The 17,570-nt window shown below is 36.4% G+C and overlaps 1 protein-coding gene across 1 annotated transcript in view; it reads right to left on the minus strand.

Annotated features, from left to right (window-relative positions):
* The window catches only part of DPYD (dihydropyrimidine dehydrogenase), a 944,675-nt gene that overhangs the window by 672,359 nt on the left and 254,746 nt on the right, over positions 1 to 17,570 (minus strand). The window contains exons 6-7 of the mRNA XM_016189943.2: positions 11,508 to 11,704; positions 3,742 to 3,823 (exon numbers count right to left, since the gene is read on the minus strand). Of these exons, the coding sequence (XP_016045429.1) occupies positions 3,742 to 3,823; positions 11,508 to 11,704 (279 nt within the window). The remainder of the gene's footprint in view (positions 1 to 3,741; positions 3,824 to 11,507; positions 11,705 to 17,570) is intronic.

Here is a 17,570-nt window from a genome sequence, read left to right on the forward strand (position 1 = left end):
AATGTGACCCTGTCACAAGAGCTGAAACTAACTTTCAATTGTTATGCTTCCGAAAACTAAAATGAAAAAAGTGAGAGCAATAGGTAGAGAAGACAACTAGAACTATATCAAGAACTATTTTGGTCTCAGTGTTGGTAAAGGAAATAAGTGTAAAACTCAAACAAAATTTGCTAGATCAATCCCCAGCACTGCTTGAGTCAAAACAATGCTCTGGTCTTCTTTCCCTCTCTCACCCTTCTCATATTTCTCATAAATAAAAATTTAAATTAAAATTTTTCCTTAAATAGTAATTCTAATTTTAAATTGGTGGCGAGAGTAACTGCTTGCAAATTCATGAAGAAGCACAACAAAACTGAACAACTAATATTAATATTCAGAACTCAAGAAGGTACCAAGCACCACAGAATGAACTAGACCATTATGTAAATATGTACTATTTGATTATTTAATGATCATATTTGGTATAACAGAGCTAGATTCAATTAAATGTATATAATAGGTTGTAGAATTTTAATTTTGCCTATTTTTAATTACTCATTAAGAAATATATCTGTTCCTTTATTAAACTATGTCAAGTATGAATGAAGCAGTGGCTGAATAGGTAGAGTTCTTTACAAATCCAAGGGTCTGGGTTCAATATGTGGTAATATCTGACCAGAGTAGTGTTCTATTATTTCTATCCTTCTCTGAGTGAACAAATAAATCTATTTTTAAAATATCTCTGATAATGAAGTGGAAGCTCCAACAGCTTTTTTATGAGCTAACCATAGTACCAAAGGAATAAAGGCTAGACATTAAAGGAAACTAGAAATCTAAATATTCAAAAAATCAATAGAATAAGAATAAAATGTATAAAGATGAGTAAGGTTTATTTGAAATAAAAAACAATTATCTAAAATTGAAGTTATTAGAAATATAGAGATGATAAAATCTGTCCACATAAACTGTACAACAAGCAAAAGTTAATCTAATAGATTAATAATATCATTCAATACAAATATCACAATAGAACTTGTTAAAAACTACCTAGGATTAAAAGATATTTTATGTATTGGAACTGTAATTTTTGTAATATATCTAAAAATTAAGGTTTATTTCTTCCAAAGAATACTTTAACCATTCTAAAAATTATGCCTCATTGTCAAAGTGTATTTGATGAAGTGAAAATAGTATATCCTGCTGATAAGTAAATAAGAAAAATTTCAAATCTCTCATAATACAAGGACTGGGCAGTGGCTCACTGGGTTGAGCACACAAATCACCATGGGCAAGGACCAGGGTTCGGGACTCTAGTGCCCATCTTGAGTGATGAAGTAAAACTGCAGGTGACTCTCTCTTTCCCTCCCTCTGTAGACCCTCCTCCCCTCTCAATTTTTCTCTGATATGTGTGTGTGTATGTATATTTGACTCCAGTATTATTGCTGGGGCTTGGTGTCTGCACAACGAATCCATTGCTCCTGTAGGCTATTTTTTCCCTTTTGTTACCCTTGTTGTTTATCGTTGTTATTGTTGTTATTGTTGTTCTTCCTGCTGTCCTTGTTGGATAAGACAGAGAGAAATTGAGAGAGGAGGGGAAGACAGAGATGGGGAGAGAATGATAGACACCTGCAGACCTGCTTCACCTCTTGTGAAGCGACCCCCCTACAGGTGGGGAGCTGGGGGCTCGATCCCAGATCCTTGTGCCAGTCCTTGCGCTTCAAGCCATGTGCATTATCAACATATTTTTTTAAAAAGAGAAAAGTAATGGCCACTGGGAGTTGTGGATTCTTTGTACAGACACCTAGCTCTAGTGATAATAATGGTGGCAACAATGAAAAAATGAAATAAAATATACATCTATTACAACCCAGATGCAAATGAAAATATCAACCAAAGCTATTCTTTTGTGCAGAGAAAAATCAAAAATTCAGTTACTCATAAAAATGACAGTAATATAATAGTGCAAACATAAGAATGTTGCTAAAGGTTTTTTCAAAGATAAATAATAACTTTAAATTATTTTATTATTCAACCAAGGAGAAAACAAAATTAAATACACATCTTAAGAGGTTAGAAAGTATAAAGAATAAATCTAAAGATACATGGAAAAAGAATGAATAAAGGGAATGTCAGAATTAGTGAATGAGGAAACACAGATGTTTGACAGCTGGTTCTATTATAGAATGCATTAACTAGATAACAGAAATGACAATGCATGAATTTAGAAAAGTAAAAGCAAACATCTTCATAGGTACCGATATTTTTATTGAATGCTGGAACAACATGCTATTTAGTTCAAAATCCCAATGAAACAAGTTTTCCTAGGAACAACTATACTAGACAAGTAGATTCAACAATGAAATAGCTGTAAAGACAAATAACTATTAAATATTTATACATATAAAAGCCAAAATTCTGTCTCATAAAATGTCTTTACTGTCAGAATAAGAAAACTTTTGAATGTATTACAAAAGAAAGGAAGAAAGAAAAGTCAAAGAGAAAACACCACAACAGTGGAGGTGGGGGCCAGGAGCTCGTGGTTCTTGCTCATGGTAATATGTGCACTCGTGGTTCTTGCTCATGGTAATATGTGCACTCGTCCAAGTGTGCCACCACTCAGGTCCCTAAAATGACTTAATTTCTCTATCAGTTTCAGTTGGTTAGAATAACTAAGAGATGAGCTTAAAGTCTCAGTCATCACTTACTTATTTAATGAGACTTGGGTAGAAATATATATTCAATATGAAAGATATTTAAAGTTATTTTCTAGAATATTTCTGTACTACAAAAGAAATTGTCCTCCCTTAATATGCTTTGAACACTATTTTTTTGAATGCTATCCTTTCTTCAAGTTGTACACATCTGTACTTGCTATAAACTCTTTTTAGTGACTATGTGTAAATAATGTCATCAATCAACCTCTGTCAAAATATAATTATATGTGTAAAAGCACAAAATGTTGTTTTGAGTGTTTCCCTTTATTGATTATTTTAATTTTTATTTATAAATGCAACTTATGAATATTTTGATAACACTTTTCAAAATATTATCTGCATGTGCATACAGAATGTATTGTGTTAATCACATAACTATTATATTATCTCTCAGGAAACAATCAACATTTTTCAGCAATATGTCCAAATAAAAAAAACATAGGATAATGCCCTTAATTAACAAAAAATAGGGATATCTAGATCTGTATTCTGAAAACACAGCTTATCAAACTTTGGCCATCTTTAAAATGACAATGCAGCATTTTTCAAAACAAAAAACACAAAGTTGTTGCTTTCTACCTCACCTCACTGTTTCATTGTTATGTTGAAAAAGGCTCTATAGCACAACACTACTGGCATGAGGCATACAGTAAATAAGATAAGCCTCTGTAAGAAATTATGCTTCAAATAGTGAAATACAAATGTTTCTCATTGCACACAACTTGCATGAAAAAAACATGATTAAAGAAACCAAATCCTTCTCCTAGCTACACTGAACCCCTAAAGCAATTCAGGAATTTGTTTCTTACAGACAATTAATCACATGCAGGCGTGCCAGATGAGAACTATTGATTGCCCTTTTCCAGGCTAGTGGCATTCAGACAGTAGACAGACAAATGCCCTAAGCAAGGAGAAGCATCTTTCTGCTTCTGCCTGGTGTAGCTTTTAATTGTTCTTTCCTAAAATCTGTGACATTTTGCTGTTAATCTTGGATGTTGAGAGCACTCCCCACTTTTTGAACAAAACACATTTTGTATTTTTCATTTACCTTCACACCGAGGTCTTTCATAAGCCTAGTCTCAAAATTCACCACATCATATGGCAGTCGGTACTGAGGGATTTCAGAAGTACTAAAGAAGAAAAATAAGAGGCATTGTGGACAAAACAATTCAAACTATGTAGCATGTCCTTATTAAAGAGTATTATAGGAATAAGTTTGTTTTTTATATACATGTCTAAATATTTATGGCCTATATAAGAAAAATAATACAAAGAGTGGAATTTATCAATGAATAATAAAACCATTTGTTAAAAAGCAATTACAATGATTCTGAATCTCTTAAACATTTACTTATCTACTAATAACTCTATCAGTTGTTAATAAGAACTTTTCAGAATTTAGTTGAAAGAGTATATGGAGTTCATGTAGATGCACACATGTTCATGTACTTGTATAGACACAAATTACACAATTATTTTACCTCTAGCTTACTCAAATATAAGGCTATAAACCTATTACCATGGTATTTAGTGATTATTTAGGATATTATATGATCAGCTACATGTGATCTACCATAAAAGGGGTAAATATCCAGAAGTAGTATGGCAATTTAAAAATCATCCTACTTGACAAAAGTACTAATTTCTGAACTTGACAATGAGTTCTAAAAGATACACACATCTCAACAGTGTGGATCCTTTTAAGAAAACTGCCATAAAGCCACCATTTCTATAAGGTTTGTAATTTGAATTGTTTGGTTGTATAGCACAATAAAAGTTATGCTTACACAATACTGAATTCTGTTGGGCATGCAATAGCATCATTTCTAAAATACAATTTATATACTTTAACTAAAAAAAAAAAAAAACTTAATTTTTTTAATGCTAACCATCAGCCAAATGCTCATGAGTCTTAATCTTTTAGCCTCTATATTAGAAGATTGCAGATTGATTAGGGAGCAGTTTTGAAGATTGGGGTGGCTGTGACTATTTCCCCATATAAAACAATAATGAAACTTGCAGCACAAATTTAGTTTCATGAGTTTTTCTCTTTAGCAAGTCTAGCTGTTTGACAGCATTTTACCCGTAATAGAAAGTCTTTCAAAGTGAAATCTTCTCTCAAAGCTGGCTATGCTTTATCAACTAAGTACATGCAATATATGAAGGTGCTTGACAAATCATGATGCAGTTTTCCTTTTTCTATGCAAAATACATCATGATTATTCTGACAACCCTACAGTAATTCTGTTTTCATTTTTCCATTATCTTCACCAAGAAAAGATTCCATCTCAAGAAACTGCTTTGAGCATCCACAAGAAGCAACTCTGAATCCATTAAATCTTCTATTTTTGTTAATTTTTTTAAATATTTTATTTTATTTATTTATTCCCTTTTGTTGCCCTTGTTGTTTTATTGTTGTAGTTATTATTGTTGTTGTCGTCGTTGTTAGATAGGACAGAGAGAAATGGAGAGAGGAGGAGAAGGCAGAGAGGAGGAGAGAAAGATAGACACCTACAGACCTGCTTCACCGCCTGTGAAGTGACTCCCCTGCAGGTGGGGAGCCGGGGGCTCGACCCGGGATCCTTATGCCGGTCCTTGTGCTTTGCGCCACCTGCGCTTAACCCGCTGCGCTACAGCCCGACTCCCTATTTTTGTTAATTTTAAAAAAATTATCTTTATTTATATGTTGGATAGAGAAAGGCAGAAATTGAGAGGGGAAAAGGTGGTAGAGCGGGAAAGAGACAAAGAGACACCTGCAGCACTGCTTCATCACTTACATGGCTTTCCCCCTACAGGTGGAGACTGAGGGCTCAAACCTGGATCCTTGCACACTGTAATCTGAGTACTCAACCAGGTGCACCACCAACCAGCCCCCCATCAAATCTTTATCACAGAGGTCAGAAAATAGTTCACAAGATAGGGTGCATGCCTTGCCAGAGGCAGGACCCAGATGCAAGCCTGGCATGTGCTAGTGTTACGATGCCTATCATCTGTCCCCTCTGTTGGGACTATAAAATGAAAAATTCAAGCCAGACACAGTGAAAGCATGTACGCATGTACACAAGTGCTACAAAAGATAAATTCATAAATAAATTAAATTAAAATATATCACATGACTTGAGAAATTCTGTCACATCTTCAGGTTCTACTTGCAATTCTAGATCTTCTGTAGTTTCCACAACATCTGCACTTACATCCTCCACTGAAGTGAAACCTATAAAGCCATGTATGTAGACTGGAATGAACTTCAACCAAATTCCAGTTAATGTTGCTATTTTACCTCCTCCCTTTAATCATAAATGTTTTTCTTAAAAAAAAACTTACAAAATTATAGTCTTTCTGATGAGAGAAACAAAAACAAAGTACCCAGAAGTAAAGTACAACTTCCACATGATGACCTGAGGAAACTAAAAAAATTGAGAAACGGTATTGTCTGCCTACGTGCTAACTGAAAATAAAGTCATTACCAGTGCATCCGCTTCACTTGAGTGTGATGTATTCCCTACTAAAGCTAATGGGTGGCAAACAAAATCCATCTATGGACAACACCCCCAAAACATGAGAGGTGTAAAAGACATCCTGTGAAGTCCTTCAGAATTGGCCTGGCATAATCTACATCAGAATTTGAGATACTGAGAAGCTTTTTGGAACTTAAATGGGTAATGTTGCCATATAAAAAGATACACAAAGTAGGCTGACCCAACCTCCCTTAGGAGAGTGGGGAAGTCCCTACCATTGTTGTTCTACATTGAGGGCAAGGTCCTGTAGAGACCCACACAAAGGTTTATGATAATGTTTCTGATGGAAGTGAGTAGTGATGATGGGGAGAGGGATCTGTTAGAGGTCTAGGCCCATTATGTCTGTGTGGGAATCCCCAAATTCCCTGACTGGGGCCCCAGATGATGGGGTGGCCTGTAGTGACCAAAAGGGCCATCATTAAGAGTGTGTAGGCCTCTTGCTTTTAGCCAGTTTTTGTAGACATTACTCTATCTGATAAGGTTAGCTTTGGAGTAATTGAGGGAAGCAAAGTAGAAAGTAGGTGAGGAGGGTGTCTAGGCCTAAGTAGAAACTATTTGATTAAGTACTTTATGGTGTCTTTTTTTTAGGTCTTTCCATTTTCTTGCTGCACTTATTGAGTCTAAGTCTACATATTTCAGACTATTGCACACTTTAAAGTATATATTTCCCCCTAACTTATGGATACATGTGCACAGGTACCCTATCCCTTGACCCTAGTCTATCTAGGTTCTGTAACTTTGTTAAGAATTCAGCCACCTGAAATGGATTTAGGGAGTTCCATGAGCTAGGAAAGGTCTCACCAGAGTATTTGAGCTGTAAGGTTGACATCTCAGGCCTGTTGTCTCTGGACACAATCTGAAGTTAAATAGGCTGAGGTGGCAGGGACTGCATTGATTAGTTTCAGTCAGCAAATGCAGTATCAAATGGTATGGATCAAGAGAAGCATGAAAGAAAACAAGCCAAGCCCCAGAGATTCCAGGACTGGGAGAAATACAAATTTTAAAGCGAATAAGGAAGGCCCTTTGCTGTCTTAGAGTTTAAGAAGGCAATAGATGATGATAATTACTATTTTTCGCTTCTAGGATTATCGCTGGGGGCTCAGTGCCTGCACTATGAATGCACTGCTCCTGAAGACCATTTTCTCCCATTTTAAGGCCCTTGTTGTTGTTATTGTTTTGTTTTTATAGCTTTTGTTGTTGGATAAGACAGAGAGAAATCAAGGGAGGAGGGGAAGACAGAGATGGGAAGAGAAAGATAGATACCTGTAGACCTGCTTCACCACTTGTGAAGTGACTCCCCTGCAGGTGGGAGCCAGGGTCCCTGAAAGTGAAGACTTGGGCTTCGAACCTCCTGTGTGCATAACAAGGTATGCGCTCAAGTGAGTGCACCACCACCTGACCCCTTGACATTTTTTACAGATAGGCATCAAGAGCACTGTGTGGGGTCTGCCTACATAGGAACTACTAGGATTACTTGATCACACCTTTGCTGAAGTCTGTCTTTTGGGGATTTTACTTTGTTCTGATCCATCTCGTTAAAGGCCCAAAGAAGCAGTTTTAGTTATTTTGCCAGCTTTTGTGTTGATCTAGGACAACTTGATTAACTTTTTGCCTCTGCAATTCTTTTGGGTTATTAAAATTCAGCATGAACAATATGCACTGCATCTCCACAAAGCAATATTGTCTGCTCTCCTCATTTGCTACAGGTGGAAATAAAGACAGAAACTTGAGTCCAGGAGTTCTGGATGGAGACTGTTAATCAACATAATTGCTTCCTAAATCTAATAATTCATTGATATCTCATCGAATTTGATTCACTTGGTAATTTCTCAGTCACACTAGATTCAATCCTAGACTGTATACAAAAATTCCTGCTGTTTACTTAAAATCCATGGTGACCAGGCAGTTCATGACAAGGCAACTCTATATGCTCACCAGACATGTTCAGTTATTACATTTTTATACCCATTCATTGTTCATGGCTTCACTGGATTTTTCTGCATAATTGTCTTTGATAACTTTTTTGACTATAAGTCCGGAGCTCAACTTCTGAAATCTACTCTAGGTCCTTTCCCCTACCAGTACTTGGTCTCAACAGTCACCTAAGGCTCACTTCTTGAATGATCCCCATCTCATAATAATATTATAGTAACACTTATACAAATGTCTGCAATATGAGTACATGGCAAGAATAGAGAGGGGCCAGGAAAGATACACACTTTTAAATAAGTTGCTTATAGGTGATAACTGAAAATACAGGAGTGAGAGGTAACCTCAGTACTGAAAAAGGAGATCATAGGATAGAAAATGAAATATACATATTATTTCATTAGTTTCTTATGCTTATAAAAATAAACCTCCACCTTCTACTTATGTTTTTAAAGTACTACAAAGTGAAAGAAAAGTAGAATTTACCTACATCAACCTCTTTCCATTATTTTTAAAACAAAACTCTTATTTTTTGAGAGATCTGGTTCTGATTTTTAATGGAACAGGTACAGTGCTTTACATTTAAAAGTGGTGTAACATTTATATGTTCCCTGCAAATTTCCTGTTTATGTGACCATTTTACTGAGATTTCAATTGCCCGTACTATCAACCAATATGAAATGCATTAAATATAATAAAAATACCTTTTGAAATAGTTAAAATATGGGCCAACAAAAGATACCTTCTCTACCTTACACTTGACCCAGGGTTGAGGCCTGCTCTCAGTATACTGGAGGAAGCTTCAGTGCTGTGCTGTCTCTCTATCTCCATGTCTCTGTTTCTCTCTACCCCAGACCTGCTCTCTCTTCTATTATATATAAATAATTCTGAAGTACTTAAACCTTAGAAATAACTAAAAAGAGAGAATGGAAAAAGAAAAGGAAAGAAAATTCCAATATTTTCCTCACTGTTTTATACTATATACCAAAAAACTTATATGTTATCTGTGCTATTATAAATAAGATACAAGAAGTATGTGCAATATGCCTACATCTGATATCTACATTTAACTTTTAAAAATATTTGTTTGTTTATTATTGGATAGAAACAGAAAGGAATTGAGAGGGGAGGGGGAGATCGAGAGGGGAAGAGACAGAGACACACCTGCAGCCCTGCTTCACCACTCATGAAGTTTTCCCCCTCATGTGGGGATCAGGGACTTGAATCTGGGTCCTTTTGCACTGTAATGTGTGTGTATAACCAGGTGCACCACTGCCTGGCCCCTCTCTACATTCACTTTTAATTTAATTTTGTTATTAAGATATCAATCCTTCTGAACCATTTTAGACTGTGTCCTACAATGGAACAGACAGAAGAAAGCAAAATGAACAATTACCTTTTTAAAAAAATCCAATATCAAAAATAATCAATCATGCTCAGTACAATAGGAATTGAGTCAAGAATATATTTTACGCAAACCAAGTGATTTTTTAAAAAGTGACTTGGATATCAGCTCACTAGGAATAGAAGAATCTGTTTAGATATAATGGAAATGAAAATTCAAAAATTGACATCAACTCTTTCAAGCAACTGATTTTAAATACAAAGCTAATTTAATCTGTTTTAGTCATTTTGAGGATACAAGAAAAACAAAGAATCTGTAAGTGAGAAAATAAATTAACACAAAAATGTTGTGGTTGTAACTTTGGATAAATTTCCAGTGTTAGTTTTTATAGTTCTGTAAAAGTGATATAATGCCTACACCATGAAATGATCCGAATGAGACTGATTAAATACTTCCTACTGCCCTTAGATACTGAAAAGAAGAAAATGGAGTTTTAAAGAACTTTTAAAAAGTCAGTTTCCTGGTCATTCTGGAGACCTGTCACTATCACACATTATGGAAATATATAAAATAATTTTAAAGAGAACTTAGATTTTTTAGACATACATGTTTGAAATTTGAGTTAAAAAATACATCAAAATGCTAATAGCCACAAAAATCTTTCACTCTATAAGAGACATTTTGTGGACTTGTAGGTAACCTACAAAAAGTTCTCTCCTACACTTTTAGGAAGCAACAAATAGATTCATGTTTTCTTAAGGTGGCTTACTTATTTCTTGATATATACAACTGAAGTAACAGAATGCTTCTATATGTAATAGAACTATGTTGAAATATCACTCAGAGGTAGTATAAATAATTGCAGCAAAGGAATATGTTTTATTTTACAGGTTAAAACTTATAAGATTTGTGTAATCTCTTGAAACATTGGTAAAAACACCAATTTATACAAAGAATTATTTCTTAATAATCAGGTCATTATTTTCTTCTGTTTATGATTTTGATCATCTTTAGTGTGATTTCAATTGTGTGATTTTTTTTTTGCTATGTGATTCAAGTGATTCCATGCTAATCATAGCTTATCTAGAGTTTAGCGTACTGTCATTTGACCAATTTTTAATTTTATGCATTTATTGATATACATCTTCAAATGCTATTAAATATAAAATGTATAAAATGTATATACTTTTAGCAGCAACAAATGCTAGAAACACTTCTGATACAACAACTTAGAAGCACTTCTGGTACGATTCTAAACTGGTCCAACCCTTGTGGAGAGCAATCTGGAGAACCCTCAGAAGGCTAGAAGTGGACCTTCCCTATGACCCTGCAATTCCTCTCCTGGGGATATCCTGGAAAGCCCCACACCCAGATCCCTAACCCATTAGGGAAAGGGAGAGGCAGGTTGGGGGCATTGATGGACCTGCCAATGCCCAGGTCCAGCAGAGAACCAATTACAGAAGCCAGACCTCAGACCTTCTCCATAACTGTTGTAGTCTGTCTCTCTTTGTCTGCACACACACACACACACACACACACAAAAATGAAGTGACCTGAAGCTACAAATGTGTAACTCTCATACTCCACATTTCAGTGGACTCTAACATAATTATAACAAAATGCAAAATGAAAATGTAAACTCCTTAGTAAGTAAGCTAGCACATCTATATACAGAACAAAGGAATCATACTGTATTACATGAAAATGTTTTATCACACCATTAATTTCCACAATTTTCATATGTATTGTCATTAAAAAGATTTTCTTTGAGTGGTTCTATCAGGTATTTTTTGAAATTTCCTTTAAATTCAAAACCAAAGAAACATTTTTTTTAAATAAAAGATGTTTGAAGACAAGTGCAAAATAAGAGTGAACAATAAAATGATAATTGAGCATTTGGACAAAGAAGATTTAAAATACCATCTGTGCATCTGAGTGTCTATATAATTATGAATCGTAATTTCATAATTGTTTTACTCGATCATTTTGATATTACAAACAGGAAATAAATGTAGATCTTACCTTAAACCACCAACATATTCTTGTTTTTCAAATATAGTGATATCAGAGTAGCCTAATCGAGCCAAAAAGGAAGCACAACTCATACTTGCAGGGCCCGCACCCAAAAGTGCAATCTTGGTAGAATAAGTCTCGGGCATTTTTTCAGGTGGTGGTAGAGAAGGATTTCTAATCTGTGGTATATTCATTGCTTTGAACACCTATGAAGAAATCAATAGCCACAATTTAAAATAGTATTCAACTAACTTTTTTACTTCTTCAAGCACTGTTACCATCTCAAATTAATTAGTTTTATTTCAAGGAATAATCACAATTCATATAGTCATTAATATGGTATACTTTGGAATCATACTGGCACAAGCAGTGAACAACTAAATGACTGATTAATACTTTCTCAATTATTAAAAGAAAAGAGGTGTGTACTCCTATGTTCATAGCAGCACAATTCATAATAGCTAAAACCTGGAAGCAACCCAGGTGCCCAACAACAGATGAGTGGCTGAGAAAGCTGTGGTATATATACAAAATGGAATACTATGCAGCTATCAAGAACAATGAACCTACCTTCTCTGACCCATCTTGGACAGAGCTAGAAGGAATTATGTTAAGTGAGCTAAGTCAGAAAGATAAAGATGAGTATGGGATGATCCCACTCATCAACAGAAGTTGAGAAAGAAGATCTGAAAGGGAAACTAAAAGCAGGAACTGACTAAATTGAAAGTAGGGCACCAAAGTAAAAAACCTGTGGTGAGGGGTAGATGTGCAGCTTCCTGGGCAGGTGGGGGGTGGGGGTGGGGGTAAGGGTGGGGGTAGTTTGGTAGGATGGGACACAGTCTTTTGGTGGTGGGAATGGTGTTTATGTACACTCCTAGTAAATTGTAGTCTTATAAATCACTAGTTAATTAATATGAGAGGGGAGAAATTCATTGTATGTCTCGAAGTTTTTAAAACACAGACAGTGTCTTTTTAATATATAGGCTGTGTATTTGATATGCGGACTCTCTCAAAAGCCTAGAACAAGTAGATCAGAAGCAACCAGTGGCACAGCTATTTACAAGATACTGGGTACTATACAGCAAACCCTAACAAAAGGACTTTTCAAAGTTAACCCAATTACCAAATAATGTGATGATAATATTAACTATCCATTGTCTTTTTGAACCCTAGGATAGCAGGAACCTCACATCTCCACTATACAGCCTACATTTCCCTCACTCCTGGAACCTTAGGATAGGGCCCACTTTCCCACATGCCTCTCCCAATACATATCAAATAATATTGCATCTGCTGATCGCAACCTAATCAATGCAACGATTGCCACCTCAACATGCTTCAGCTCAGACTGTGTCCAGAGACTTCAGGTTTAGAATTACAACCCTTCAGCTGCATTACTCGGGTGAGGCCTTTCCTTTCATAGTATTCTCTAATTCCATCCTAGGTGGATCACTTTCTAACAAAGCCCCAAAACCTAGATATATACCAGGTTCTGTGAGAGAGAGCATATGTTCACACGTATCCATAAACTAGTGCAAAATATATACCTGAAAGCAGAAGTACACTAGAGTTTGTAGTGAGTACCCCCCTAACACTTCCTCTCCACTATTCCAAGCTTTGGGTCCATGCTTGCTCAACAATTTGTTTGGCTTTGTATGTTAACTCTCTTTTCAGTCACCAGGTGCCAGATGCCATCAGGATACCAGCCAGGCTTCCCTGCACAATGTGTCCTGGAGCTCTGCTTCCCCAGAGACCCACCCTACTAGGGAAAGAGAAAGGCAGACTGGGAGTATGGACTGACCAGTCAACCTCCATGTTCAGCGGGGAAGCAATTACAGAAGCCAGACCTTCCACCTTCTGCAACCCACAATGACCCTGGGTCCATGCTCCCAGAGGGATAGAGAATGGGAAAGCTATCAGCAGAGGGGATGGGATATGGAGATTGGGTGGTGGGAATTGTCTGGAGTTGTACCCCTTTTATCCTATGGTTTTGTTAATTTATCCTTTCTTAAATAAAAAGTAAATTAAAAAAATAAAAATAAAAAATAAAAAAACGTCATTCTTCTTAAAATTTTTGTTTATTTATTTTGGTAAATACACAGATAACTTGGGAGGAAAGTGGAAATAGAAGAAAAGAGATATTTCTGTAGTACTGCTTTCTGGCTAATGAAGCTTCCCCCTGCAGTTGAGGGCTAGGAGTCTTGAACCAAGATCCTTGTGCATTTTAATATATGCATTCTACCAGATGTTCCACTGTCCAGCCCCTCCCACCTACCTTTCCTCTCTTCTTTTCTTTCTCTCTTCCTTTTTCATGGCACATGGCACCAGGATTATTGCTGGATGCCTATAGTCTGGCAAACAAGTTTTTTTTTTCTGCTTTCTTTTTTTTAATATTTCTTTACTCCCTTTTGTTGTCCTTGTTGTTATACTGTTGTAGTTATTATTGTCATTGTTGGATAAGACAGAGATAAATGTAGAGATGAGGGGAAGACAGAGAGGGAAAGAGAAGATAGAAACCTGCAGACCTGCTTCACTGCTTGTGAAGCGATGGTCTTTTCGCTTTGCCCCACCTGCACTTAACCTTCTGCGCTACAGTCCAACTCCTTTCCCCCCCCCCTTTTTTTTCTTATTTTTATTTAATAGGAAAAAGAGAAATGGAGAGGAAGTGGGAAGAATGATGGAGAGAGCGAGACGTTTACACCACTCATGAAGCTTCTATTCTGCAGATGGGGCTTGACCATGAATCCTCAGGTACATGCCCTAGCGGTGCAAGACTGTGACTCCTCAATTTTTGAATTTTCTTTCTAGAACACACGTCTTATCAGAAGTATTCCAAGCTAATTTTTACCCAAAAATAAAACCAGGTTAAGTGGTCTTCCTTTGAGTTGCTATAGCATAATTTAATGTCTCTAATATGTGGAGAGCCATGTGCCGTGCCCCAAGATGGCGCCAGCCTCCTCTACCCTCCAGACCACAGGGAGAAGTAAACAACTCCATAAATGGTCTGAGACTGAGATCGCGCTTGCTTCCACGATCGTGTGCCTATGAGCAGCTGCCACGTGTGCCCTTGGGATTGGCTGACCCATGAGTATATAAGTTGGAGGTTAGGTTATAGCGGGGCTTTTTGCTGTTCAAGGTTCCTGAATAAACTGCTTGAAGAAGAACTCGACATTGCGTGATCCTTGCAGGCAAGGGTGGACGCGACACTAATATAACCACTTGTCAATGAACCAACTTATGAGTCACATTTTCATATTAACTACTAGAGTAGTGATACTTTCACTGAAAATATGCTACATACATAAACACATGGAATATTACCACAACATGCCTTCCCCCCACTTCCAGAGTTATAGCTGGGGCTTGGTGCCTGCACAAAAGAATCCACTGCTCCTGGAGACCATTTTTCCCCATTTTGTTGACCTTGTCATTATTGTTATTATTGTTGTTATTGCTGTTGGCTAGGACAAAGAGAAATCAAGAGAGGAGAGGAAGACAGAGAGGGAGAGAGAAAAATAGACACCTGCAGACCTGCTTCACTCCACCCCTGTAGGTAGGGAGCCTGGGGCTGGAACCAGGATCCTTATGCTAGTCCTTGTGCTTTGCGGCATGTGAGCTTAACCCTCTGCGGTACCACCCCATGACCTATCACTACGTCTTAGTATAAATTATTTGTAATACTTAGTGGACTACTTAGAGGGACATTTGCTTTTAATAGGGCAGAGAAGTAAATTTATCTCTAGTGAAAAGATTCCATCAAAGGTCAATATGGGCATTTTCTTTAAGAAAGAGGAACCAGCGCACAAGGTGCAAAGCTCAAGGATCAGCTCAAGAATTGGGGTTCGAGCCCCTGGCTCCCCACCTGCAGGGAGGGTCACTTCACTGCCAGTGAAGGAGGTCTGCAGGTGTCTATCTTTCTCTCCATGTCTTCCCATCTTCTCTCGATTTCTCTCTGTCTTATCCAACAACAATGACAGCAATAACAACAATAATAAACAGCAAGGGAAACAAAAGGGACAAAAAAATGGCCTCCAGAAACAGTGGATTCGTGGTGCAGGCACCGAGTCCCAGCAATAAATCTGGAGGCAAAAAAAAAAAAAAAAGAACCACTGGGCAGTCGTGCACTTGCTTCAGTTTACTCTCACTGTGCACAATGAGCCAGCTTCAAATACCCTGGTCAGCCCGTAAAGGGAGCAAGTATCACAAGTGGGAAGCAGTGCTGAAGCTGTCTTTCCTTCTCTCTTTCTCTCTCACTATAAGTCTTCCCATCTCCCAATTTCTTCCTGTCCAATCAAATATGAGAAAAATTAAATAAATGAGGAACAGGAGGCAGGCCTTACTGGTTTCCTTGAAATCCTCCCACATACTCTTCTGAATAAAGTCTGTCTTTCAAAATATTTAAGGAACATCCTGATAGACTCAGTTAAAAACTGAAGGAAGACTCATCAACAGATTTTACAACGCCTAGTTTCTCGGTTCAAGCTAAATAATTCTCCTAAGTCTATAAGGGTGGGGAGATAGTTCAATTAGAACACAACTGTTACCCTTCTATGGAGCACTTTTTGTCTGTTTAAAACAGGATTTATGAAAACTGTGGTAATTAGTAGAAGGAAGGGGTGCACTGGAAATTTGATAGTGAGTCTGGGTAATTACATGAACAACTATGTGGATGCGAAAATAACACAATGGGCTAGGTGGTGACACCCCTGGTTGAATGCAAATGTTAACAATGCACAAGGATCCAGGTTAAAGCCCCCGGTCCCCACCTGCAGGGGGAAAGATTCACAAGTGGTGAAGCAGGTGTCTCTGTCTCTATTCCCCCTCTGTCTACTCCTTCCCTCGATTTCTGTCTCTACCCAATAAATAGATAATCATTATTTTTTTTGAAAATATAACACTGAAATCTTCTAATATTAGATACTGTAAGATATTAATAATAAAAGCTTTAAAAATAAAATAAACTTTTTCATGTTAAAATTTACCAGCACTTATAGACTAACACTATGATAAAGTTACATAGATATTCAAAGCAAGAAATGCATCATGCATTCATTTCTAGAATTATGTATTTCTGGCACTGTACAGTAAAAAAGTTAATATGGCTACTAAGCAATTCTATAGTTTGAAACGTTTACACTATATTTATAAAGTTAAGCTGCGATAACCGAAAGATATGATTTCTCAAGGGTCTAAGTAATTTTATTCATTTAGAAATAAGAGATTTTCTAATTTGGAGGCAATGAATATATTGGACATAAATTTTAGTCAATGATATGCAAATAAAGCAAAATGCATTCTATAATATATACATTTCTACCTAAGGGTATTTTAGTTATTTCTGAGTGAAATTTTAGTAATCCTTTTAAAAAATCTGTCAAAACACATATAATGAACTTAAAATATTGCTTTGTCGAAATCTTGTTAGTGCCATACTCTATGTAGGAAACTAAAAAATTATGACAGTTTGGTTACCATTTGCATTTCTGAATGGAAAAAGATTTCTATTTGTGAATGCAAAAGTAAGTTATTCCAAATTTCATGTCTTTTAAGAGACTCACCTAGGTAGGTTTTATTTTTTAGTATTATTATTATTTTTTGTAAAGGAAGTCAAAGGAAATGCTTACTGCATACAATTTAGTGTACTCATCTTTTGAAATAAATATTCTTGGACTACCTGACAGTTTTATTCAGAGTTTTATAAACAGTGGCTACCAAAAGCATAAGTTTTGAATTAAATATATCAGAAATCATGAAAACTATATGCCCCAGTATATTTTTAGTTATCAAAATCATTAATGTATTAATAACTTATAAAGAATTTTTTAAGATAGAAGGAGAGAAAGAGAAACAAAGCAGCATTGTTCTGTCACATGGATGCCCAGAATTGAAGTTTAGACCTAATATTTCCAAGGCCAGCACTCTACTCACTGCACTACTTCCCAGGCCCATGCAATTTTTAGTTGAAATAAATTGAACTTATGAATATTCTATTCCAATCAGTTACCACCATTATTCAGTAAATATCACTATGTGCCCCCTATGCACTGTATGAATAAGGCAAACAATAGGTGT

Source organism: Erinaceus europaeus, chromosome 11 (genome assembly GCF_950295315.1).
Source record: "Erinaceus europaeus chromosome 11, mEriEur2.1, whole genome shotgun sequence".
Classification (NCBI taxonomy): Eukaryota; Metazoa; Chordata; class Mammalia; order Eulipotyphla; family Erinaceidae; genus Erinaceus; species Erinaceus europaeus.